Source organism: Hoplias malabaricus, chromosome 3, assembly GCF_029633855.1.
Source record: "Hoplias malabaricus isolate fHopMal1 chromosome 3, fHopMal1.hap1, whole genome shotgun sequence".
Taxonomy (NCBI): Eukaryota; Metazoa; Chordata; class Actinopteri; order Characiformes; family Erythrinidae; genus Hoplias; species Hoplias malabaricus.
Window position 1 is genome coordinate 36,940,657 of NC_089802.1, and position 26,828 is coordinate 36,967,484.

At 44.5% G+C, this 26,828-nt stretch overlaps 1 protein-coding gene across 2 annotated transcripts; it reads right to left on the minus strand.

Annotated features, from left to right (window-relative positions):
- Positions 1-2,408: 2,408 nt before the first annotated feature.
- On the minus strand, positions 2,409-26,828 carry raly (RALY heterogeneous nuclear ribonucleoprotein). 2 transcript variants are annotated; one of them, XM_066666329.1, is made up of 8 exons: positions 26,735-26,828; positions 15,893-16,155; positions 14,902-14,974; positions 12,920-12,967; positions 5,237-5,391; positions 4,324-4,437; positions 3,926-4,050; positions 2,409-3,228 (listed from the first exon to the last, which is right to left on the minus strand). In XM_066666329.1, exons 2-8 carry the CDS (start codon positions 16,146-16,148, stop codon positions 3,223-3,225), a joined length of 777 nt encoding a protein of 258 aa, XP_066522426.1. In that variant the 5' UTR covers positions 16,149-16,155; positions 26,735-26,828; the 3' UTR covers positions 2,409-3,222. The 2 variants fall into 2 exon arrangements, with proteins under 2 accessions (XP_066522426.1, XP_066522427.1); XM_066666330.1 differs by lacking the exon at positions 4,324-4,437.

A 26,828-nucleotide genomic window follows, 5' to 3' on the forward strand; every position in this document is an offset into this window, starting at 1 on the left:
TTAGTTTCAGAACAGAAACAGGACCATGGTGTACACCGAGACAGGCACGTGTGTAAATTCCAGATAAAAACAAGGTTGTGAATGGGTTGTTTTCAGTCACATGGCTCTGGCGAAGAAAGAAATCAGATGTGGAGCAGGAGGTGAGGAACAGAACAGGAGCCTGTGCTATGACTTTAGAGGAAATTAGGAGATATTTGTACAAACAGAAAACCACAGCCTGTTGTGTGAGATGTTTATGTGGAGAATGATTTGAACTGAACTGAGATCAGCGATATTCCACACTAATGAAACTCGGCTGGCTTTCAGTCGTCGGCTCGACCTCGGCACCGAGGAGCTCCACGACGACTGTGGTGTGGTTCTCTTTTATTCTCCTGTGGATTCACAGAGAGACAGCACCATTCAGCGCCACGCCGCTCTCCACGTTTATGTCACGGCTGTTTACTTAAAGTAACGTTAGGTTTAGTCCATTACCCCTCCACCCCAACACAACACTCGCTCCTCACACACCACACAATACACTCCGCTTTCCATTCCACCTTAAACTGAGCGGCAGGTACATGGCGTGTGCTGCAGTATTTAAGGTGGAAGTGGACAGTGGTGTCACTCTGAAGTTACACCACCACACCACTAGGGCTGAGTCAAACATTTTCCTACACCCTGTGTAGTGTACGATATAGTGGTACAGTAGTGTTAGTTTATAATCTGTGAAGTGCACTATGTACGGAGTAGGGTGCAAATCAGAACAGAGCATAGTTAGAAGCGGTGTCAGGAAAGGAGCATTTACAAAGCCGGCACTTTTTTCTGCCTGGAGACATCAGTGTTTTTTTTTCTTGTTCCTCCTCTTTATTCATCCTGTGGCATCCAAATGGAGCTGTGAGGAAATCTCTGGGGATGAATGTGCTGATGTGTGTCTGTTGTGTGGAGGAGAGGAGTTCATGTTCCTGGACTTTCTCTGTTAATCTCACCTTGACTTGACCCATGATCTGACTGTGGACCAATCACAGTCGCTGTGGTCTGCCTGGAGACACAGAGAGCATTTTATGAACAAGCATTTCCAACTCGTGAGTTGTCCCAATTCTTAGACACCTTAAATACTCTGCCTACTGAGAATACCTTAATCTGGCTCTCCCGTCTGTTTTGCTCTTCTCCTAAAAGGGGTTCGATTCCAGGTCTGGGCAACCAGTCTGTTCTACACCAATCCCTGGACAAGACTCCTAACATTGCGTTGGCCTACCCATATTACCAGTAACCATGTAAGTTGCTCTGGATATGAGCATCTGCAAAATGCCATAAATGTAAAATCTTGATTAAAAACGTGAATCAATGGCACTGGAGGTGCTGTGGAACCAGCTTGTTGCTTATGGCATAGATTTGAAGAATTGGGCTTTACACCTGGAAAATTTTAGCTCAACAGAAGAACAGACAGATACGGAGATGGTGGACTTTATTCCTAGCTGTCAATCCTGAAGGTACACACACATACAAGAGTAAAGGTAAACAAATGTCTGGATTTTTATTTTTAGCAGAAAATAAAAGTCATATAAAGGGAAAAGAAAAAGGGCACTCATTTAAAGCCTTCAATACGGGAAGAAAGGAAGATGAGATAAATGTCCATTGTCAAGCTACACTCACTGTCCCCTCTCTCCGCTCCACTGTCCACTCCAGTCACTCTGTAGTTCTACACTTACACTGTGTTACATCTGTTACTCTGCATACTTTATTACCTCCTTCCCTCCTGTTCCTCAGTGCTCAGAGCAGGTGTGATGTGGTGGTGGATCATTCTCAGCGCTGCAGTGACACTGACGTGGTGGTGGTGTGTTAGTGTGTGTTGTGCTGGTGTAGAGTGGATCAGACACAGCAGTGCTGCTGGAGTTTTTTAAACCCCTCAGTGTCTGGACTGAGAACAGTCCACCGACCAAAAACATCCAGCCGACAGCGTCCTGTGTCACTGATGAAGGACTAGAGGATGACCCACACACACTGTGCAGCGACAGATGAGCTACTGTCTCTGACTTTACATCTACAAGGTGGACCAACAAGGGAGGAGTGTCTCAGAGAGTGGACACAGGGTTAAAAAACTCCAGCAGCACTGCTGTGTCTGATCGCACCAGCACAACAACACAAGCAATAACTTTATTGCTTAATTAGTTTTTATCCGACTCTCAGCAGCAGCTCGTAACATTCCCCCGAGGGGTTTCTGAAGAGAGTCAGATGCTCCTTGGATCGGAGGCTGTGGAAAATCTCCAGCAAAAGCTGATCGGAGACGTGTTCAGTCAAAACAACAACAATGCGCCAAAACACAACGAGTAAACAGCGCCTGACTTTACTGACCGCATTGTTGTGTTTTTCAGAGTCCGCGGTTCCCATTAGAGAGACTTTCATGGGGTGGAGCTGTGCTAGTGGAAAAGAGACCAGGTAAAAACAAGTCGAGCTGATCCTGTGCAGTGGGAAACACTGTTACATTCACTATCAGAAACTGCCCGGACCCTGGCCCAAACTCTCAGACTCCACTCAATTCAGAACCCGAACACAGAAAGAGCCAGTCCTCTCTGTGCTCGCCATCTACACGAAATGTTAAAACTCACAGGTTTATACTTTCCACCTGGTGTTTTTGTGCCCTCTGCTTTTGACATCATTGTGGCGGCATATTGGGTTCTCTGGTCGAATCTGAGTAGGTTCTCTGGTCGAATCTGAGTAGGTTCTCTGGTCGAATCTGAGTGGGTTCTCTGGTCGAATCTGAGTGGGTTCTCTGGTCAAATCTGAGTGGGTTCTCTGGTCGTTTCTCAGTAGGTTCTCTGGTCGAATCTGAGTGGGTTCTCTGGTCGTTTCTCAGTAGGTTCTCTGGTCGAATCTGAGTGGGTTCCCTGGCTGATTCTCAGTGGGTTCCCTGGTCAATTACCAGTAGGTTCTCAGGTCGAACCTCAGTGGGTTTTCTGGTCAATTTTCAATGGGTTTTCTGGTCAGTTCTCAGTGGGTTTTCTGTTCAAATATCAGTGGGTTTTCTGATCAAATATCAGTGGGTTTTCTGATCAATTCTCAGTGGGTTTTCTGGTCAAATCTCTGGGTTCTTTGGTCAGTTCTCAGTAGGTTCTCTGGTCGATCCTCAGTGGGTTCTCTGGTTGGTTCTCAGTGGGTTCCCTTGGATAACAGTGGTGCTTGTTTACTCTTCTCTGGTCTCTCCCAGTGAGTTTGAGACTTTTAAACATCTTCCAGTTCCTGGATCTACAACTACACACACACACAGAGGAAGCATGTAAATCTCTGCTGAAAAGACACGATTAAAATTCTGACAAAATGGAAAAACAATGTGTGGGCAAGCTTGTGAGTGACTGGGCGCTTTGTTAGCCACTGGGTGAGTGTGTGAGAGTGACTGTGCGAGTGTGTGTGTCTGTGAGAGTGACTGGGCGTGCATGTGAGAGCGACTGGGCGAGCGGGTGAGAGCGACTGCGAGCGTGTGAGAACGACTGGGCGAGCGGTTGAGAGCGACTGTGCGAGCGTGTGAGAGCGACTGTGCGAGCGGTTGAGAGCGACTGGGCGAGCGGGTGAGAGTGACTGTGTGTGTGTGAGCGACTGGGCAAGCGTGTGAGCGACTGGGTGAGCGCGTGAGCATGTGAGTGACTGGGTGAGCGCGTGAGTGACTGTGTGAGTGACTGGGTGAGCGCATGAGCATGTGACTGACTGGGTGAGTGCGTGAGTGACTGGGTGAGAGCGTGAGTGACTGGGTGAGCGTGTGAGTGACACTACGCTGGGTGGATTGAGCATGGCACTGTGATGTTTGGTTACACAGCTCCAACCGTTTTCTATTTATTTCAGAACATTGTCTTATTCTGAACTGTGAATATGGTCCTAGAGAAAGAGAGATACTGACTGAGAAAGACAAAAAGAGATGGAGAGAACAGAGAGAGGCTCTCATTCTCTCTCTTACCAGATCACAGTCGTGTGTGGTGTCTTCTCTCTCGTCTTCGTCGCTGTGTTGTTGCTGATCGTCAGAGTCGGTGCATGTTTCATCAGGAGGTAGTTCAGTTTTACTTTCTTCAGGCCTCCACAGCTCTACAGACACACAGACACACACACACACACACACACAGACAGACACATACACACAGACAGAGACAGACACACACAGACAGACAGACAGACACACACACACACACAGACTGTGTGTCTCTGTCCTGATGTGAGAGTGTGTGCAGATTTATTTGGAGCATTAATAAGATGTCACTGTTTGCTGCAGCCACTTTGAAAATCACATGGATAACCATGGATAAGGCTTTGTGTTTGACTGGTCTGCACCTGTAGTGTGTGTGTGTGCATATTTCTCACCTGGTGAAGTGTGGTGTGTGTGTGAGATTTGGTCGAGGCGTCCGAGCAGAGCATCAATGTTGGACTTGATTTGAGTGAGTTCTGATTTAATCGCCTGTAGCTCATTGGATTTTACTGAGAGAGAACAAGGACAGAGAAATAAATCACAGAGCAGATTAGTTTCTCAGAGAGAATAAATCTGTGACACTGAACACTGAAATTAAGAATAAACATGAGCACAACACACAAAACACAAGCATCACACACACACACACGTTCTCAATCTGACATAATCACTCAGAGATCAGTCATCTGAATTTATCCCTTGCTCTTGCTCTCGGCCTGTCTCTCTCTTACACACACACACATTGTATTTTAATGTCTTCATTTTGTTTGTTTGTGTCTCCTAAGACATTAAATATGACAGTGTTAATGTCAGTGCTGAAAGCCGCTGTGGAGCAGTAGTGTTTGTGGGAGTGACATTGTGATGTGGGAGTGACAGGGTGATATGGGAGTGAGAGTGTGGATTTTTGTGTAGTGAGGTGTCGGGGTGAGAGGGTGGTGTTTACATTGGTGCAGGGAGCTGTGATGGGGGGTGGATGTGAGAGGGTGTGTTTACATTGGTCCTGGGAGCATTGGTGGAGGATGGAGGTGAAAGGGTGAAGAGGGTGTGTTTACGTTGGTGCTGGGAGCAGTGGTGGGGGGTGGAGGATGGAGGTGAATGGTTGAAGAGGGTGTGTGTACGTTGGTGCTGGGAGCAGTGGTGGAGGTGAGAGGGTGAAGAGGGGGTGAGAGGGTGCATTTACGTTGGTGCTGGGGGCTGTGATGGGGGGTGTAGGTGAGAGGGTGAAGAGTAGGTGACTGGGTGGTGCTGAGAGATGTAGTGGAGGGTGGGGGTGAGAGGATGAAGAGGGGGTGAGAGGGTTGTGTTTACGTTGGTGTTGGGAGCAGTGGTGGAGGGTGGAGGACCCTCTTAGGGGTTTAACAGGTAAAGTCTTGACTCGGCGCGTCGCAGTGTCAGCCACTCGGGGGCGCTTTAACGGCACAGCTCTTGGCCCTGGGGACACTCGACCTCTGACCTCAAATAACCTGCAAATTGAGAGAGAGTGAGAGAAATAAAAAGAGAAATAGAAAGGGACAGAGAACAAGTGAGAGTGCTTTAGAGGGTGGGGGGGGGGGGTGTTGTCACCTACTGCCACCCTGCATCTACCCCTAAGAACAAAGCTCCTGCACTTAAAGGCTGTGGTTCTGTTTTCTGTCTGTGTGATACATCACTGTGTCCATTGGTTTGGTCTCTTTCTTGTGAAATATTTGTTTGAATGAAATCTATTTCTGGTTAATTTTTCTGCTGATTTTTCTGCAAATTGTTTTGGAATTTAAGACAAATACAGGACATTTACGTATTCCACAAATTCAGTCGAGATGTCTAAAAGAAGGGACGTCTGGTCACCTTCACCCTGTCTCATCACCAGACCGTACACCCCTCCCATTTGGAGACTGTGAACAGAAGCTGAGAACCGGCGGAGTCGCGAGTCCCTCTCTGTGCGAGACCGGCGGAGTCGCTTCTCCCTCTCCATGTGAGACTGGCATATTCGCGTGTCCCTCTGTGTGAGACCGGCGGAGTCGCGTGTCCCTCTCAGTGTGAGACCGGCGGAGTCGCGTGTCCCTCTCAGTGTGAGACCGGCAGAGTCACGTGTCCCTCTCCATGTGAGACCGGCGGAGTCACGTGTCCCTCTCAGTGTGAGACTGGCGGAGTCTCAGTGGAGTCGTGTGTAGAACTGAGCGACGGTGTGTTTCTCTGAGAGAGAAACAGTTTGTAAAAGCTTCATGGTGGTTGACCTCTGTCCACTGCTCTGGGTCAAACGAGACTGTCCAGAGAGAGCGCAGACAGTTTTGGACACATTTCTGTTTTTCTGGACTTTGGAGGTTTGAAGAAATGATCCAAAAGGACTTGGACAAAGCCTCGTTCCTTTGGTGTCCTTAGAGAGATGAGGATGTTTGTAATTATGAGTTTTACGACCTGGAACTGCCTTCCTGAGAAATCCTACAGCCTCTTTATCATTCAGTCAGATGGAAAATTGCAGTGGGATTTGATTTCTACTGAGAGAGAGAGAGAGAGAGAAACAGAGAGAAGGAGAGAGAAACAGAGGAAGAGAGCTCATGGAGGAAACATCATTGGACAGATAATTAAGGGCAGTGAGTTTTACATCAGTGGCATGTTGACTGAAGCCAAATGGAACAAAACACAAATAGTTTGGATCCAAAACAAATCCTCTCACATTATTTTTTCATCTGTGTGATGGAGGGATAGAAGCGGAACGAGGGAGCGTTGTGCAATGAATGAACTGAGAAAAAGACATTCATCTTCAGAGACAGAGACATCCACCACTAGACAAAAAACAGCTCCCTGACTCTCTCTTTCTCTTTCTCTCTCCCTCCTTCTCTCTCTCTCTCTCTCTCTCTCTGCCCCCCCCCTCTGCTCTCCCTCTCTCTCTCCCCCTCTGAGGCTAGCGGTGGGCTGTAATTCAAGAGCAGAAGATCACAGGAGGGAGATAAATAAAAACGTCTGATCCACATCTGGATCCAATCTCGCCGAACATCTGTGAACACGGACGTCCTGCTGAGACTCACAGCGTGATTTCCATGGCTCCCGAACCCGGCCTTGGCCAATCAGGGCCAGAGATTTTCAGCAGGTCACGAAGGAGTTCGGAGCCTAACTGTGTGTGTGTTCAACTCCCAGATGTTTGTGACTGTTTTATGAGTAGTTCACTTCAAAGACAAACCAGTAACAAAGCGGTGGAGGGACAGAACGACAGGAAGACAGAGTTCGTCTGATTATCTATACATTCTCGATCGCAAATAAAATAAAAAAATAGGAAATAACACAAACATGACAGGAAATTACACAAATACAAAAGTAAATCACACAAACACGTTAGGAAATTACACAAACGCAACAGGAAATTACCCAAACATGGCAGAAAATTACACAAACACAACAGGAAATTACCCAAACAAGGCAGAAAATTACACAACCGCAGCAGGAAATTACACAAACACGGTAGGAAATTACACAAACACAGTAGGAAATTACACAAACGCAACAGGAAATTACCCAAACATGGCAGAAAATTACACAAACACAACAGGAAATTACCCAAACAAGGCAGAAAATTACACAACCGCAGCAGGAAATTACACAAACACGGTAGGAAATTACACAAACACAGTAGGAAATTACACAAACGCAACAGGAAATTACACTAATGTAACAGTGTTGCTGTGTGTGTTATGGTGTGTAGTGTTACTGTGTGTAGTGTTACGGTGTGTAGTGTTCCTGTGTATGTTATGGTGTGTAGTGTTGCTGTGTGTGAACAGTGTGTTGTGTTGCTGTGTGTGTTACAGTGTGTTGTGTTACTGTGTGTAGAGTTGCTGTGTGGGTTACGGTGTGTAGTGTTGCTGTATGTGTTCTATGTGTAGTTTTGCTGTCTGTTGCTGTGTGTAGTGTTATGGTGTGTAGTGTTGCTGTGTGTAGTGTTTCTGTGTGTGTTATGGTGTGTAGTGTTTCTGTGTGTGTTATGGTGTGTAGTGTTGCTGTGTGTGTTAGTGTGTAGTGTTACGGTGTGTGTGTGTTAGTGTGTTGTGTTGCTGTGTGTGTTTTGGTGTGTTATGCTAATGTGTGTTACTGTGTGTTGTGTTGCTGTGTGTGTTATGGTGTGTAGTGCTAATGTGTGTTACTGTGTGTAGTGCTAATGTGCGTTACTGTGTGTAGTGTTGCTGTGTGTGTTATGTTGTGTAGTGTTGCTGTGTGTTACAGTGTGTAGTGTTGCTCTGTGTGTTACAGTGTGTAGTGTTGCTGTGTGTGTTACAGTGTGTAGTGTTACTGTGTGTTCCTGTGTGTAGTGTTGCTGTGTGTGTTGTGTTGTGTGTTGCTGTATGTAGTGTTACAGTATGTGTTCCTGTGTGTAGTGTTGCGGTGTGTAGTCTTCCTGTGTGTAGTGTTGCTGTGTGTGTTACGGTGTCACGGTAGGTGCTGAAGTGTTGCTCTGTGTGTTATGCTGTGTGTTGTGTGTGTGTAGTGTTGCGGTGTGTGTTACAGTGTGTAGTGTTGCTGTGTGTGTGTTACAGTGTGTAGTGTTGCTGTGTGTGTGTTACAGTGTGTAGTGTTGCTGTGTGTGTTACAGTGTTTAGTGCTGCTGTGTGTGATAGTGTATAGTGTTGCTATGTGTGTTACTGTGTGTGTTACAGTGTGTAGTGTTGCTGTGTGTATTATACTGTGTGTTGTGTTGCTGTGTGTGTTACTGTGTGTAGTGTTACAGTATGTGTTCCTGGGTGTAGTGTTGTGGTGTGTGTAGTGTTGCTGTGTGTGTTCCTTTGTGTAGTGTTGTGGTGTGTGTTACGGTGTGTAGTGTTGCTGTGTGTTGTTGTGGTGTGTGTTACTGTGTGTAGTGTTGCTGTGTGTGTTATGGTGTTTAGTGTTGTGTTGTGTGTTACGGTGTGTAGTGTTGCTGTGTGTGTTATGGTGTGTAGTGTTCCTGTGTGTAGTGCTGTGGTGTGTGTTCCTGTGTGTAGTGTTGCTGTGTGTAGTGTTACAGTATGTGTTCCTGTGTGTAGTGTTTTGCTATGTATGTTACTGTGTGTAGTGTCACATTATGTTTTCCTGTGTGTAGTGTTGTGGTGTGTGTGGCTGTGTGTTGTTGTGGTGTGTGTTACAGTGTGTAGTGTTACTGTGTGTAGTGTCACAATATGTGTTTCTGTGTGTAATGTTGTGATGTGTGTTACAGTGTGTAGTGTTGCTGTGTGTGTTATGGTGTGTATTACGGTGTGTAGTGTTATGGTGTGTGTTCCTGTGTGTGTTTCTGTGTGTAGTGTTGCTGTGTGAGTTATGGTGTGTAGTGTTCCTGGGTGTAGTGTTGCTGTTGTGTGTTATGGTGTGTAGTGTTGCTGTGTGTGTTCCTGTGTGTAGTGTTGTGGTGTGTGTTACGGTGTGTAGTGTTGCTGTGTGTGTTACGGTGTGTATTGTTGCTGTGTGTGTTCCTGTGTGTAGTGTTGTGGTGTGTGTAACGGTGTGTAGTGTTGCTGTGTGTGTTCCGGTGTGTAGTCTTCCATTGTGTAGTGTTGCGGTGTGTTGTAGCTCAGTGGGTTGGACCGTACTGTAATGTCTGAGAGGGCATCTTCGTCATCATCACAGAACCCAGGCCCTACCTAAAGCCAAGCTGTTCCTCATTTGGAGACATAAGGGCAAACAACGTAAAAGGTTGTCGTGTTTTATTGTTAGTAGCGAGGGTACAAAGTGGCTGTTTGCCGTATGATGAAACCCAAACTGTGGATTAAGGCAGATAGATGTGTTTCTATCAGACAGGGTAGTGAAGTTTCCACCTAGCAGCAGGTCCAACAGTGGGGCTCCTGTGAATGCTCAACATTTAGAGGCACATGTCAGACATTGGAAGTGCTACAGACTTTTTAAAAGGGAAATATTTACCAACTAGCAAAGTTAGGTTAAGTCATGACGTATCAATCTTGTGAAACATCATGTCCAGGTCCAAACCACTACTCAGTGTTGCCAACTGATATTGGCTCTAGACCCTCTAGCAAAAAAAAAAAAAAAAAACTAGCACCAAATCTAATGACTTTCTGTACAAACCTTAGCGACATTTCATAACTCACCACAACCCCGGCACTGACCATTGGTGGGAGACACAGCTCTCTCTCTCCATGGCACCTCTGCTCCCAAAGACAGAGCAGCACAGTCGGTCCACACCGCAGCTCACACACATCAGAGCTGGGAATGTGCAGACTGTGCTGCCAAAGATATGTTTGCTTCTGTTTATGTTTAATTTACTCCTTTTCCTCAACTCGCAAACTGAAATCACAGAATTGATTGAGACATTCAGCTTTATTCAAACAGTAAACACACATTGTACGGACATATGACATGGGGCCGAAGGTGCGATTGGACCCGGAAACATCAGGTGTAGCATCACACTTAACAAGCAGATTACTCAATCCTGCCCCGTCATGATACAGTCCTGGTTCAAAGCCGGTGTTGCCTTCAGGGCGTGAGAGCCAGTTTGAGGGGGTATGAAGTGTCCACGAGGAGAATATTTACAGTACTCTTAGTTGTAAAGATGGATATGATCTGGAAAATGATGTATTTTTTCTCACAGACTCCTACTGATAACTGGTTGTTCCAAAAAGTTGTAGGCCCTTAGTTCTACATCTTATACAAAAATCCCACGGGCAGGTCATCTGGGTCAGCAGAAAACTAGTCTTTGAGTTAGCTTCTTCTGGCCTCCTGTGTAATCTGATTTTCAGAAATACACAGCCAACTTTCTGATTAAACACCTCTGCTGCACTTGCCCATTATCTTCACACCATTCAGACATATTGCCATGGACAGCGTGGGCCCTCTTGAGAGAAGCAGCTCTGGGTTCAGGTGCATATTAGTTCTCTGTGACTATGCCAGGAGCTACCCTCAGCCTTTTCCACGGTGTTCCTTCACTCCTCCGGAGATAATTGCTGGACTTGTACAACTTTTCTTTCCAGTAGGGTTTCCTGATGAAATCCTTCATAACCAAGGCACAAATTTTACTTCACACCTTATGTCCAACTTTTCTCAGTATTTGGGGTTTACTGGGGGTTGGTTACATTTGCCTCCCCACAAACTGATGGTCTTATTGAAAGGTTTCATCAAATCTTAACAGTTATGCTGAAGAACTTTCTGCAAGACACTGGGAAAGACAAGTGGTTCCCTTTCCTCCTATTGTTCTACTGTATATTGTTATACTGGAGGCTTCCACAGATTTTTCTCTTTCTTTGGATTGTCACGGAAAGCATGAGACAGCGGGGACAAGCTGCTGAGACGAGTTTCCTCTGCAGGGAGTCTGAACTCCTCCTCAGAGAAAATGTAAAGTGTCAGACATTCAGGAGAGACTCGGAGTGGAGCCGCTGCCCTTCCACGTCAAGAGGAGCCAGGTGTCTGGTCCCGATGCCTCCCTGTTGAGGTGTTTGGGGCGTGTCCCACAGGGGGGAGACCCCAGGAAAGACCCAGAACACACTGGAGAGATCATACGTCTCAACTGGCCTCTGTACACCTCAGTATTCTCCTGGGAGAGCTGGATGAGGTGGCTGCGGAGAGGGAGATCTGGGTTTTGCTGCCTCCATGACCCCTAGACAATGACATACATGTGTGTTTTCTACTTCAATGACGGGCCATGTTTCTGTAGCTGACCTTGCTGTGTTTGGTTTTTGTGATCATTTTACATTTGTACATTATACATTTTTATTCCCGTTTTATCACCGATAGTCCTGACTGGGGTTGTGATTAGCCATGTATAATGTAATTCTGCACCTGTGTCAGCCCCCATCTCAATCATCACAGTGTACTACACTGCTTTTACTACATTTATACTGAACTTTTTAACAGCGTAATTCAGGGATGTGTTCAGAGCAGAAGTATTTAGGGTCTGAATGATGTTACTGTGTAAAATAGGTTCTTTTTACGTCCCTTTGGCGACTGAGATCTATAAGGTTTTCGTAAGATTGAGAAATGAAAGTTACAGCACAGAACATTTACTCTGAACATATTTGGAAGTATCTGAAGCTGCAGCTGAGCTGAGGATGTTAGGAGAGACATCAGAGTGATGGAGGAGTGAGAACAGTGGAATGGAAGAATGTAGTTAAGGGCAGTGCACATGTTCTAAATTAAAGAAGAGCCTCTATAAACCCTGGGGATTTTTGTGTGCCCTGGCATTTGACGACTTGGATGAAAGTCCACCATAAATTACACTTCAGTGGAAATGCACCGGCAATGAACATGTGAGGAGACGTAATGAAGGGGTTTATAGGTTGTCAAGAACACTGACGCTAACTGCAAATAATTGTCAGGTATTTGGAGAATGTTACAGGCCCTGTCTCTGTATTATGTTTTTTTGCTTAGTTTTTCATCCCATAATTTATGTTTTTATGTGCAATTATTTGTCATTATACAACGTACAATGAAATGTGCCTTCCACAATTAACTCATCTGTGAAAGGCCAACAGTGACTTATTATTTGTTTTAAAATTAAAGTGTATGAAAGAAACACTCGAGGTAAAGAATAAGCGCTCAGACCTGAGAGTGTGAATTTCACTTGTTAATGTTCACACCACATTATCATCAGTGTCTGTAAAGACATTCTATTGATCAGTAATTGATTAAACCTGGTTGTTAAATGTATTAATATGTGCGGGAGCTAACGGGGTTAATGTCTGAGAATTTAATTTATAGTTTGCCTTTGTATCTAAGGTTTAACTGTAAATGAATGTGGGTTCACTATTTGGCAAATAACTTTTACTCTTTCTAGCTGTGTGTTGTAACTGATTATTGACTATTAATGTGTTTACAGTCAAATTATTAATCATAAACAGAGTGTAAACAATAAGTGTATTCTTTAAAGAATTTATTGATGTTTAGCTCCTTGTTCCTCCAGAAAACTGTGGGACATTTTAAAATGTGCCTAATCAATATCTAGAACCTGTCTTTTACTTCACTGCAGCAGAGCTGAACTGTCCTGGTGCTTTTCAGGTTCCTCAGTGGACACACAGAGCAAAAGCTCAGAGAGGGGGCAGCACTCACCTATCGTAGAACTCCTCTCTGTAATAATCACTGTCCAAATCATACCCGCTGCAGAGAGAGAGAGAAACACAGCATGGTTACAGCTCACAACAACTCTGTTACAGGCTTTACACACTGTGCTTAATGTTTAAAAATGTATTTACAGTTGGGTGTGTGTTCATCCGACTGACTTTAAAAAACTAAATCAGCAGTCAGTGCTGTGTTTAAGTCTCCTAAAACCCAAATAACAGGTTTCCAAAGCTGTCTCTGAACTGGACTGTACTCCGTAAATATAAACACAGTTAGAGTCTGACGCCTGCGGCTCGCTTCAGAAAAGTGGAGATGGAGGTGAGTTTCCCTCTGAGCTGTGTCTCTTTTCCTTTACTGTTGCTGTGGGAGCATTTGGGAACTGAGGAGACTCAGCGCTGCAGGTTTGTGAGTGGAGTTCTCTCTCGATACAAGACTCCAGCTGCTCCACAGTCCGTGGTCACCGCCATCTGATTCTCCTCTTCATGATGACCACAGGAGGCAGATCTGGGCACAGTCCACTCACACTCACACACTCTGTGTCTACAAAAACACGTTGTTGGAGCACAAGCAGATTGAGGCCTGGCACCGTGCTGCTGAAACAACCATGGACTTCCTGAAAAAGACATCACTTCAATGGCAGCGTGACTCTCTAAAATCCCAGTGTTCACCTCCACATCAGTGGAACCTTCTCACAGACCCAGGTCACTTTTGCCGTGACACCCCAGACCAGGACAGATGTCTGTTTCTCCACCTTTCACTGATTACTCTCAGGAGAGTCCCATTTCCCCAGAGAAATGGATGTCCACTTTTTATAAAAAATCTGAAATATGGACTCCTCTGTCCACAGCTCTGGTGCTGTCCACCGTGTTTCAGGTGAGTCTCAGGTGTGTTTCCTGATGCAGTGGTGGACTGTGTTCAGAGACAGTGGTTTTCTGAAGTATTCCAGAGCCCATGTGTCTGTATTAATCACAGTGTGATGAGGGTTTCTCCTGCAGAGCTGTCTGAGGGCTGGAAGGTCAGGCTCATTCTGCAGTGGTGTCTGACCTTGTCCGACCCTGACTGAGATTACTCCAGATGTCCTGAGTTTTCCACAGTGTTGTGGATGGGAGACAGTGAGAGACATAAACTCTTGTGAGATCTCACACTGAGAAATGTTCTTTTTCAACCATTTGATTCTGCGCAAAGTAGTAACCCCTCTCTGCATGGAGGCCATATCAGGGTTGCTGTGGCAACAGGGTCAGCAAAGAAGCCCAGGCATTTCTGTTCCCACAGTGCTTCCTGGGTGATCTCCAGGCATTCCCAGTCCAGCTGAGGGATACAGTTCCTGCAGTGTGTCCTGGATCTGACCTGGGGGTCTCACACCATGCACGGCCGATTGGGAGATCTCCAGTGGGAGGCATCCAGGAGGCGTTACCAGACCCTGGCCCACCTCAGCTTGCCCCTCGCAACTTGAAGGATTATTGACTCTACTCCGAGCTCCTCCCAGATCACTCAGAGTTCCGGAATGTGACCCCAGGAACCTGCCCAAGTAAACTCATCCCGCCAGCTCATATCCATGGTGTGGAGTGGTCGTAGATCTAGCAGTCACGGAGAGCTCTGCGTCTAGAGACCTGCAGACCTTGGCCCGACATGCAGCCTCTCACACTTGAGAACAACACCCAGAGAGACTTCACCTCTACTACCTGGGTCATGTTCTAACCCCCGACCTGGAGGGAGAGTGTCATCTGTTTTCAAGAGAGAAACATGACCTCAAATCTGAGGAGATGACACCATCTGCTTCACTCGCGGCTGCAAAATAAACTCTGTAAACTCTTCACTCTTATTCCACCTCCGTCCTGACTTTTTTGGAGCGAGTGTTTTGTAGAAAATACAGCACAATTGTTCAGAGACAACGCTGGGAATCATTGGAGTGTGTTATTTATTTACACAGAGTGAATTATGAGGGCCTGAGAGCAGGGAGTGAGGTCAGTCACCTGTACAGAGCTGTTGCTGTTCTCTTTAACCCTTTGGGTCGGTGGGGTCTGGGTTCTCCTGCCATGTTTATATCTGAGAACAAAGAGACAAAGATTTCCACCTTAAACTCCAGAGTGCACTCAGCCGTATTCACTGGAACTGACCTGACATCAGGATTGATTTAAGAAGTACTTCCACTAGAGGGCGTCCAGAGTCCACCACAGCGCACAGCACCCCTGCCCTCATCCTTTCCTCTCTAACTTTCTCATATGAAGTGTTCACAACTATCATCTCTATACAACTCTGCCTCTGCTCTCGCTTAGCTTTCTCAGAAATATTGGCCAAACTAATAAACAAACAGGGCGGCACGGTGGCGCAGCAGGTAGTGTCGCAGTCACACAGCTCCAGGGACCTGGTGGTCGTGGGTTCGATTCCCGCTCTGGGTGACTGTCTGTGAGGAGTTGGTGTGTTCTCTCCGTGTCCGCGTGGGTTTCCTCCGGGTGCTCCGGTTTCCTCCCACAGTCCAAAAACACACGTCGGTAGGTGGATTGGCGACTCAAAAAGTGTCTGTAGGTGTGAGTGTGTGAGTGAATGTGTGTGTGTGTGTCTGTGTTTCCCTGTGGGGAAACTGGCGCCCCCTCCAGGGTGTATTCCTGCCTTGTGCCCAATGACTCCAGATAGGCTCTGGACCCACCGCGACCCTGAATTAGATAAGCGGTTACAGATAACGAATGACAAACAAACAAACAAGTAGTATCTTCACTTTAACCTGAAAAACTGTAAACTAAGACAAAACAGAAAGAGTGAAAGACTGTGTGTGAGTGAGAGACATGAGAGAGACAGAGACACTGTTAGAGTGTGACAGAGAGAAACCATTAGAGAGTAACACAGAGACAGGTAAGATGGAGAGAAAAGTGAGACACACTTTCTTTGAGGACTAACAGGTGAAGTGAGGAACTGATGAAAGGATGAATTTGTGAAGTGGTGAAGTGGGTGGTGAATGGATCTGACCGAGGGTCTGTCCTGCGAGGACCCGTCCGTTCTCGCCGAGGACGGCCGCCCGAGCCTGTCTCTCCGCGTTGTACTGGACGAAGGCGAACCCTTTGTGGACCGAGCATCCCAGGACCCGCCCATATTTGGAGAAGAGCGCCTCCACGTGGCTCTTCATGACCACGGCCGTGTTCAGGTTCCCGATGAACACCCGGGAGTTCAGGGATTTGGGGTCAGTTTTGTTGGTGACGTTACTGACCTGCACCGGGACGGACATCTTCACCCTGTCAGGGACAAGGACACAGAGAGGACGGGGTGTTACACACCAGGTTATATACTCCGTTACTAATCATATTCACACCCATAACTACCACAGACAAACTTTCAGGGCTGCTTTACTGCCCCCTGTGGACACTCTGAACACTGCTGAACACGAGTTATACATTTCTAATATTGTTCTGTTCATCCTGATCTCTCTCAGTGCTTCTAAATCTACTACTGTTCTCTTCATGGTTCTCTCTCTCACCCTGTTCCTCTCACCCTGTGTGTGTATATATATATATATATTTACCCACACACCCCAAACACCTTTGGACTCAGTGAGGAGTTTATTCCTCAGTGAAGAACCCCTGATGATTTCTGATGAAGCAGAGTGTGTGAGGTATAGTTTTGATGTAGAAAAAATCTGTCCACCTCAGAACATCATTTAAAACACTCCACTCTGTATTCAGAACATAGCAGAAGCAGAAAAAGGAGTCCCTGCAGCGCCACCATCTGCACACTCAGATTGTCAAAGCAGGAAAACATTCACAAACCATGACAACAACCACAACACAAGCTGAATTGGAGCTCCAAACACACCACTGGCTTTTTATAATTCCCCATTCCACATTAAAGAGAATCAGATTCACTGTGATAACTATGGGATCATGTTTTGTTCTAAACCTCAAGCTTGTGTTAGTCACTTTTAAAAGTAAACCACCGTACCCTCCTCACTCCCCACCGACAGACAAACACACACACACACAAGCACACAAACAAACAAACAACACCCCATGGCTTGACACAAAACAAACCTAGTAAATATATTTTGATTCTTCACACACACTGCACTCATTTAGTGACAATTTTCTGATTTTACACTCGTTTATTGATGTTACACTCTTTTATTGATGTTACACTCCTTTATTGATGTTACACTCTTTTAATTATGTTACACTCTTTTAGTAATGGTCACTCATTTATTAATGTTACACTCTTAATAATGTTACACTCTTTTAGTAATGGGCACTCTTTTAATGATGTTACACTCTTTTAATGGTGTTACACTCTTTTAGTAATGAGCACTCTTTTAATGATGTTACACTCTTTTAATGGTGTTACACTCTTTTAGTAATGAGCACTCTTTTATTGATGTTACCCTCTTTTAATGATGTCACACTCTTTTAGTAATGGACACTCTTTTATTGATGTTACACTCTTTTAGTGATGGACACTCCTTTAGTTATGGGCACCCATTTAGTGATGTTACATCCCTTTAGTTATGGGCACCCTTTAAGTGATGTTACACTACTTTAGTTATGGGCACCCTTTTAGTAATGTTAAATATGTTTAGTTATTGGCACTCGTTTTGTGAATTTATACTCCTTTCATGATGTTACAGTCTTTTAGTGATATTACACCCCTTTAGTGATGGACACTCATTTAGTGATGTTTCACACGTTTAGTGATATTACACTTCTTTAGTGATGTTACATTCTTTTAGTGATATTACACTTCTTTAGTGATGGACACTCTTTTAATGATATTGCACTCAATTAGTGATGTTGCATACATTTATTGATATTACACTCCTTTACTGATGGACACTGTTTTAGTGATATTACACTGATTCAGTGGTGGACATTCATTCAGTGATATTACACTCTTTTAGTGACATTACACATGTCTAGTGATGGACAAGCTCTTAGTGATGTTACACATGTTTAGTGATGTTACACTGTTTTAGTGATATTACACTGATTCAGTGGTGGACATTCATTCAGTGATATTACACTCTTTTAGTGACATTACACATGTCTAGTGATGGACAAGCTCTTAGTGATGTTACACATGTTTAGTGATGTTACACTATTTTAGTGATATTACACACATTTAGAGATGAACACTGTTTTAGTGATATGAGACACCTTTAGTGATGGACACTCTTTTAGGGATATTACACACGTTTAGTGATGTAACACATGTTTAGTGATGTTACACCCCTTTAGTGATGTTACACTGTTTTAAACTCCTTATTAAACAATATTAAACTCCTTTAGTGATGGACACACTCTTAGTGATATTACACATATTTAGAGATGGAGACTCTTTTCGTGATGGACACTCGCTTGCAGTGTTTAACCTGATAATATAACCCCTACAACGTCCGTTTTATTTTATCAGTAATTGGTGTATTTAAACCCCGCCCTCTCATTCTCAGCTCATTGATCATTGACTGTATAGTGCTGGTCTCCATCACTCCCTTCTCGGCTCGCTCTGTGGATGATGAACGACCCCACAGGGTCTCATCCGTCTCCTAGGCAGCTCAATTTATCTCGGCCCTGAGAAACACTCGCCAGCTGAAGTGTAATTTGGGGCAGCAGTGAGACACTGTCCCTCTGGACGTGTCCAAGACTTCTGATTAAATCCCTCTTATTGGAAATCAATACGTTCCTCATTAGAGCCCTTCTTCCATCCCTCGTTCACTACATCAACCCCACACACACTGTGTCTCTCTCTGTGTGTGTGTGTGTGTGTGTGTGTGAGTGAGAGAGAGAGAGAGAGAGAGAGAGAGAGAGATGACCTGGCCATGTGGTGAAGACTCCTGAATTTTGATTTGCTGTTTGCATGTCTATCCTTCATTATGCAGTGGTCCTCTGTTGTGGTAGGTGAGATGCAAAGAGGTGTGGACTTTTGTTAAAAAAGGGCAGGCAGGCAGGACTGGTGCAGGTGAGGACAGGTGAAGAGAGGTGTGGACACTTGCGCATGGAGAGGGAATGTGAGTCTCTCGGAGCAGGAGACAGCTGCGGATTCTGATGTGTCCTTGTATTTATCCATCTACTCTCTGACCATGGCCTCTTTTCCACTGCAGGGCTGTGCCATTTTAAGGTGGTTACCATTTCTTTATCCATTGCTAATAAGGAGCAACAAGTGCACAGGGTCTCAGAATAACAATATGGGTTAGCATGCTAATGGACAACTATGAGTTTTGGACTGTTTTTTATATTTCTTTTATGTGTGTGTGTGTGTGTGTGTGTGTCAGAATAATGTTACACCGAAGGAAGGCAGCGGAGGAACTCATCAGTGGCAGTGAACACACAAACACACACTAGTGAGCAGTTCTTCACACACACTAGCGGAAGTGAACACACACACACAGCCAGAGCAAGGGCCTGTGACCACCTCAGCACCTGGGGGCAGTTTGGGGGTTACTTCAGCGGAGTACCCCCAGCTCGCTTCTCTAACCTCAAGGCCGCGACTATCTCTAAACACTCCATACAGAACCGTGTCCAACGGAACACTCTGAGCTCAGAACCGTTCAGCTCCGCAGTGGAACAGAGGCCTGTGTTTCTGAGTTGGCCATGTTCTGTATGTCATACTGGAACAGCAGGTCAGCGGTTGGAAGCTTTCAGAGTTTTTCTTGGTGCTTTAGAATCCAGATCTGAGATGAAGGCGTAGAGCTGATGTGCTTCAGGCTCTGACCACACGGATATGTTTATTTTTAAGTATTTTCTCTGTGTTTTCCTCCCGTCCACAGGAACTCGTCACTGTAGATTGCTGACTGACAACAGGTTTTTAAAAGCTCTCCAATGTGGTGATTTTTTAAAAAGCCGTTGTCCCTGTTCTTGCATGGACGAGTAAAACAAGTATTTTTTACACCACCTTGGCAACAATCTCGGAAACCATAGCAACCCATTCACAGCACCCTGGCAACAACCTTGGAAACCATAGCAACAAATTCACCTGGCAATAAACTTGGAAACGATAGCAACCAATACACAGTACCCTGGCAACAACCTTGGGAATGAAAACAAACACAAAATATCAAAATTAAATGTCAAATGAAATGTAGAATAATACCGTAGCAACCTATAAACCATTTACAATAACAAATCAACCTTCTAGCAATACCATTCCAACCACTTCACAAGTCCCTAGCAACCACTGAACCAAACCCTTGTGACCTCTTCTGACAACACTGAAACCTACTAGCAACATTCTATCTACAATACCATAGTAACTGTCTATCAACACTCTAGTGCCACATTTAATTCCATAAGAACTACCTAACGACAGCCTAGCAATCATCTAGCAACAAACCAGCAAGCACTTTACAATTCCATAACAACCACCAGATTAGCCATAGCAACCAACAAGGAACATCATAGGAGATGCTGTCCTAATTTGCAGAGTGTGATGAAACTGAAGCTTGCATGATATTTTAATTTGTATTGTATTTCCTTAACTGCTGCCGCTGTTCCATTCAATCAACCTCTTCTTCACTTAAACCCAAATTCAAGTATTCAAGTGCATCCAATAGAAAGAGCTGTGGGATAATCTTATTGGACAATCCTCAACTTGAGGCTTAAGTTATCTGGTTAACTCTGTGGACTATGCCCTTTGTCCTGGTGGGCCACTGCCCTGAATGTTGTACTCTTTATCCTCACTCTGTCACTCTGTTGTATCAGTGGGCAGTGGCCCACCAGGACCTGATTATGGACATGAATATGTAGTAGCTCTGGTCGGATCCGGAATGAATCCAGTGTTTAGACACAAAGGAGAGTGGACTACCCTCAGTGTCCGAAACAGTAAATCCAGAGTAAACTCAGTGCTGAGTTTACTCCTTCACTCTCCAGCCCCAGGATTACATTATCCAGACATGTGGATTAACAGATATATTTAATTAAAACTTATTTATGAAAGCATTTTTAAATTGTTTTTATTTATTTTATATATTTTATTTTGGAACAAAAAACAAGAAGTAAAATACTTTCAAACAACACAAATATTTTTGTTTTTACAAATATAAAATAGAAGATTAAATTTGAACAAATTCCTTTTTAATTTTCTGCTGATTTTGTGTTTTATTTATTTGCAAAAATGACAAAATAGTAAATAAACACTAGTTTTGCTTTAAATTCTTTGGATGTTAAACCAGGGACCTCTGCACAGAGCTGTAGACACTTGAGGAAATATTAATAAACACTTTATTATTTATTTACTGTTGTGAGCTTTCATGCGTCCCTGAGTGGCATTAGAGAGCATCTCTGCCAAAAGGGGGTGTGGTCTGCCTGTCAGTCAAGCATGTTTACAGTTCTGTAGACTCTAGCAGAGTGGAGAACCCTGAGGAGAACCCTGAACTCTAAAACCTATCACACAATAAACAAACCGTACACACTCTCCAGAACAGAACACATTCTTACACCGTGCGCCAGCTCACAGACATCAAAGACCTGCAGCTAAAGCCATGCCCACAAATATCTGAACAGAATTTACATTCATTCATTCATCTTCCGTAACCACTTCATCCTCGTCAGGGTCACAGGGGGTCCAGAGCCCAGCTGGAATCATTGGAATAAACACACCCCTGAAGAGTGTCCAGTCCATCCAGTTACAGCACCAGTCTATCACAGAGCATCACACACACTCACCCGGTCACTCACACACACACACATTCACCCAGTCATTCACACACACACACAGTCATTCACACACACACCCGGTCACTCACACACTCACCCGGTCAATCACACACTCACCCAGTTACTCATACACTCAGCCAGTCACTCACACACTCACCCGGTCAATCACACACTCACCCAGTCACTCATACACTCAGCCAGTCACTCACTCAGTCACTCACACACTCACCTGGTCACTCACCCAGTCAACCAGTCACTCACACACTCACCCGGTCATTCACCCAGTCACCCGGTCACTCACCCAGTTACTCACTCACTCACCCGGTCTCTCACACACTCACCTGGTCATTCACACACACACCCCGGTCACTCACAAACCCACCCGGTCACTCACACACTCACCCAGTCACTCACACACTCTGTTTACCTGTTACAAAGTTCAACCCACAGCCCACACAAGTAATGACTAAATAAATATGAACATTTGCAGCCAATGTCTACATCTTTGAAGCTCAGGTTGGGGTTGTGTAGTAGGTAACACTGCTGACTTCAATAATACCAGGGCAGTACTGAGCAGCGTGCTGTGTCTGATCCACTCATACCAGCACAATGATCCACCACCCAAATCATACCTGCCCTGTGGGGTCCTGACCATTGAAGAATAGGGTGAAAGAGTGTAAAAAGTATGCAGAGCAACAGAGAGAATACAGTCTGCAACTATAGAACTTCAGCATGTGCTGGTATTGTCAGTGGAGCTAATAAAATGGAAAGGCAATGTAATGTTGTGGGGATATGGTCTTGATCCCAGGATCTAATTCATGCTGGTTAAAATGATGGAGAATGTGGAGTGATAGTCTCTCAGAAGGACATCTGCTAGCGCAGTGAATCTGACATGTCTCTTCTCCTCACTGCTGTCTCCCATGTTTCTCAATGAGTGCTGAGAATAAGCCAGGAGCCTGGGCCTGTGCCAAATGTATCTGGTCACTGTCAGTGAAAAAGAAGAAGAAACACATTTATGATCTCCATAGGGAACTTGCATCTCTGCATTTGAACCGTCCACAGCAGTGAGCATGCAAATACACGTCAGTGAGCAATTCTTCAGAAACAGTAGGGCAGTGAACACGCACACAACTGGAGCAAGAGGCTGTCCACCACCTCGGTGCTCAAGGCTAATTTGGGGGTTAAGTGCCTTGCTCAAGGGTACTTCAGCCATGAATTATATTTTCCTTACTGGTCCCAGAAACTGAATCAGGGACCCTCCAGTCTCAATCTCGGTTCTCTAACCTCAAGGCCACTGTGCCCCCACAATTTACCTAAGTTAGCATGATTCAAACCCCAATGGGCCCCAATGGGGGCGGCACGGTGGCGCAGCAGTTAGTGTCGCAGTCACACAGCTCCAGGGACCTGGAAGTTGTGGATTCGATTCCCGCTCTGGGTGACTGTCTGTGAGGAGTTCGTGTGTTCTCCCCGTGTCCGCGTGGGTTTCCTCCGGGTGCTCCGGTTTCCTCCCACAGTCCAAAAACACACGTTGGTAGGTGGATTGGTGACTCAAACGTGTCCGTAGGTGTGAGTGTGTGAGTGTATGTGTGTGTGTGTGTCTGTGTTGCCCTGTGAAGGACCTCCAGGGTGTATTCCCGCCTTGAACCCAATGATTCCAGGTAGGCTCTGGACCCACCGCGACCCTAAATTGGATAATTGGTTACAGATAATGAATGAATGAATGGACCCCAATGGATTTCTAGTCCATCACCTTAACCACTTGGCCATGACTACATGACAATATCCAGTCAGTGTGGTGTTACAGCTGTTTACTCCTACATATAGTTACAGCACCAAAGCACTGACACACATAAGCTACAGCCATTTGCTCCTACATGAAGTTACAGCACAGAAGCAGTGACACACACCAGCTACAGCTGTTTACTCCTACATACAGTTACTGCACTGAAATACTGACACACACAAGCTACAGCTGTTTACTCCTAAATACAGTTACAGCACCGAAGTACTGACACACACCGGCTACAGCCGTTTACTCCTACATACAGTTACAGCACCGAAATAATGACACACACCAGCTACAGCTGTTTACTCCTACATACAGTTACAGCACCGAAGCACTGACACACACCAGCTACAGCCATTTACTCCTACATACAGTTACAGCACCAAATTACTGACACACTGCAGCTACAGCGGTTTACTCCTACATACAGTTACAGCACCGAAATACTGACACACAGCAGCTACAACGGTATACTCATACATGGAGTTACAGCACCGAAATACTGACACCCATCAGCTACAGCCTTTTACTCCTACATACAGTTACAGCACCAAACCACTGACACACATCAGCTACAGCCATTTGCTCCTACATATAGTTACAGCACCGAAATACTGATACACACCAGCTACAGCCCTTTACTCCTACATACAGTTACAGCACCAAAATACTGATGCACATCAGCTACAGTCATTTACTCCTACATACAGTTACAGCACAGAAATACTGACACACAGCAGTAACAGCAGTTTATCCCTACATACAGTTACACGTTGAAATACTGACACACACCAGCTACAGCCGTTTACTCTTACATACAGTTACAGCACCGAAATACTGACACACCAGCTACAGCCGTTTACTCCTACATACAGTTACAGCACCAAAATATTGACACAAACCAGCTACAGATATTTACTCCTACATACAGTTACAGCACCGAAATACTGACACACATCAGCTACAGCCATTTACTCCTACATACAGTTACAGCACCAAAATACTGACGCACAGCAGCTACAGCGGTTTACTCCTACATACATTTACAGCACGAAAGCACTGACAGACATCAGCTACAGCCGTTTACTCCTACATACAGTTACAGCACCAAAATACTGACACACACCAGCTACAGCTTTTTACTCCTACATACAGTTACAGCACCAAAGCACTGACAGACATCAGCTACAGCCGTTTGCTCCTATATAGAGTTACAGCACCGAAATACTGACACACACCAGCTACAGCTGTTTACTCCTACATACAGATACAGCACCGAAATACTGACACACCAGCTACAGACGTTTACTCTTGCATACAGTTACAGCACCATAATACTGACACACACCTGCTACAGCCGTTTACTCCTACATACAGTTACAGCGATGGAGTTCCTCTGGTGTGTGGAACAGTGGAACTGTGTTCTCTCAAGTGATGGAGTTCCTCTGGTGTGGGGAACTGTATTTATCTATTGTTTCCCACCATAATACTCTCCTAACTCGTACTGCTAACTCTTTCACTTTATTCATCCATCCAACGTTTTCTGGCTTATTCTTCTCCTAACCCACACAGCTGACTCATTTTATTCATTCATTCATCCACTACTGCCAGTCAGTAACAGTGTGTTATGCTTGGTTCCAATCAGGTACACTACGTTACAGATACAGTCTGTTCCAATCAGTCACAGTCCATTAAAATCATATACAGTCGGTTACAGTCAGTTATTTATTGTCAGTTACACTGGGTTACATTCAGAAAGAGTATGTTACAGTCAGATACAGTTACACTCTGTTACAGTCAGATACAGACAATTACAGTCACAGTAACTTATATTCAGATACAGTCAGTTACAGTCCCTGTCAGATATCAGATGCACAGTTAGTCAGATAGTTAGACAGTCACAGTAAGTCAGATGCTGTCACAGCCAATTAAAGTTTGAATAAAATAAATAAATTTAATAAAAAATTAAAAAGAATTAAAGAGAGTTAGTCAAACAGTCATTTTCATTCAGCCACATACAGTCATTTACAGTCACAGTCAGTTATAATCACAGTCATTTGCAGTCAGTCAGTCACATTCAGATGCAGTCAGTTACAGTCACAGAGAATAACAGGTAGTCAGTTAAAATCAATCAGTTACTGTCAGTTAGATAGAGTCAATTACAGTCACAGTTAAATACAGTAAATTATTAGTTATGGTCAGTCAGTGAGTTATCAGATACAGTCAGTTACAATGAGTCAGTTACAATCCCAATCAGTCAGTTACAATCCCAATCAGTCAGTTACAACTTAGTTTCAGTCACAGTGCATTAGTCAGTCAGTCACAGTCAGTCCATTAGTGAGTAAGTTACAGTCAGTCACAGTCACAATTACAGTCAGTCAGTTACTGTAACTGACACTGACTGACTGTTACAGTTAGTCAGATACAGTCACAATCATTTAGTTAGTTGGATAATCAGTAATTCACTGTCATTGACAGTGTATTAGTCAGTCAGTTACAGCCACAGTCATTGACAGTGCATTTATAGTCTATTACAGTCTCCGTCCGGTACAGTCATAGTCAGTGACAGTGCATTTACAGTCTGTTACTATCAAAGATAACTATAGACACAATCAGATAGTCAGTCAGTCAGTTACATTTATCTTCCCTGTGCTAGTCAATTAGTTAGTGCATTAGTCAATCAGTTACAGTCAGTCAGTAACTGACTGAATATAACAGTCTAATACAGTCAGTCACAGTGACCATTAGTCAGCCAGTTAAAGTGCGTTAGTCAGTGACAATGTTAGTCAGTTACAGTCACAATCAGGTATGGTGTGTTAGTCAGTTACAGTCAATGACAGCTCATTAGTCAGTCAGTTACTGTCAGTGATGGTGTTGGACAGTCAGTCACAATCACTCAGTTACAATTACACTTTCCGATGTGTTAGTCGGTTAAGGTTAGATACACTCAGTTACAGTCACAGTAAATTACAGTCAGACAGTACAGTTGATTACAGTCAGATACACTCACAATCAATTACAGTCAGATACATTACGTTAATCAGTCAATTTCAGTCAGTCAGTCGGTTACAGTCTGATACAGTCAGTTACAATCACAGTAAATCAGGTACAGCTGGTTACAGTCAGATCAATTACAGTCACAGTTGCAGTCAGTTACATGTGCATAAATGTGTCTAAAAAGAAGAAACATCAAAAAAAATCTGTCACCTTCAGAGAGAGAGAGAGGCTGAAGAGAATTAGATATAAGAGAAAAATAGAGGAACAAGAATCGAGGCAAGAGAATTCAAAAAGGCTGGAGTTCAGCTGAAGAAGAGATTAATTAAAAAAAGGAAGAAAATTAATAAAGAGAAGAAAAAGAAAGAGAAAAGAGGAAATGTAGACGAATGTACTCACCAAGAGAATATATCTGAGAAAAAAGCTCAGTTGTAAGATCAGAGAGAGAGACAGAGAGAGCGAGAGGGAGAGAATTACACAGGAGAGAAAGAAT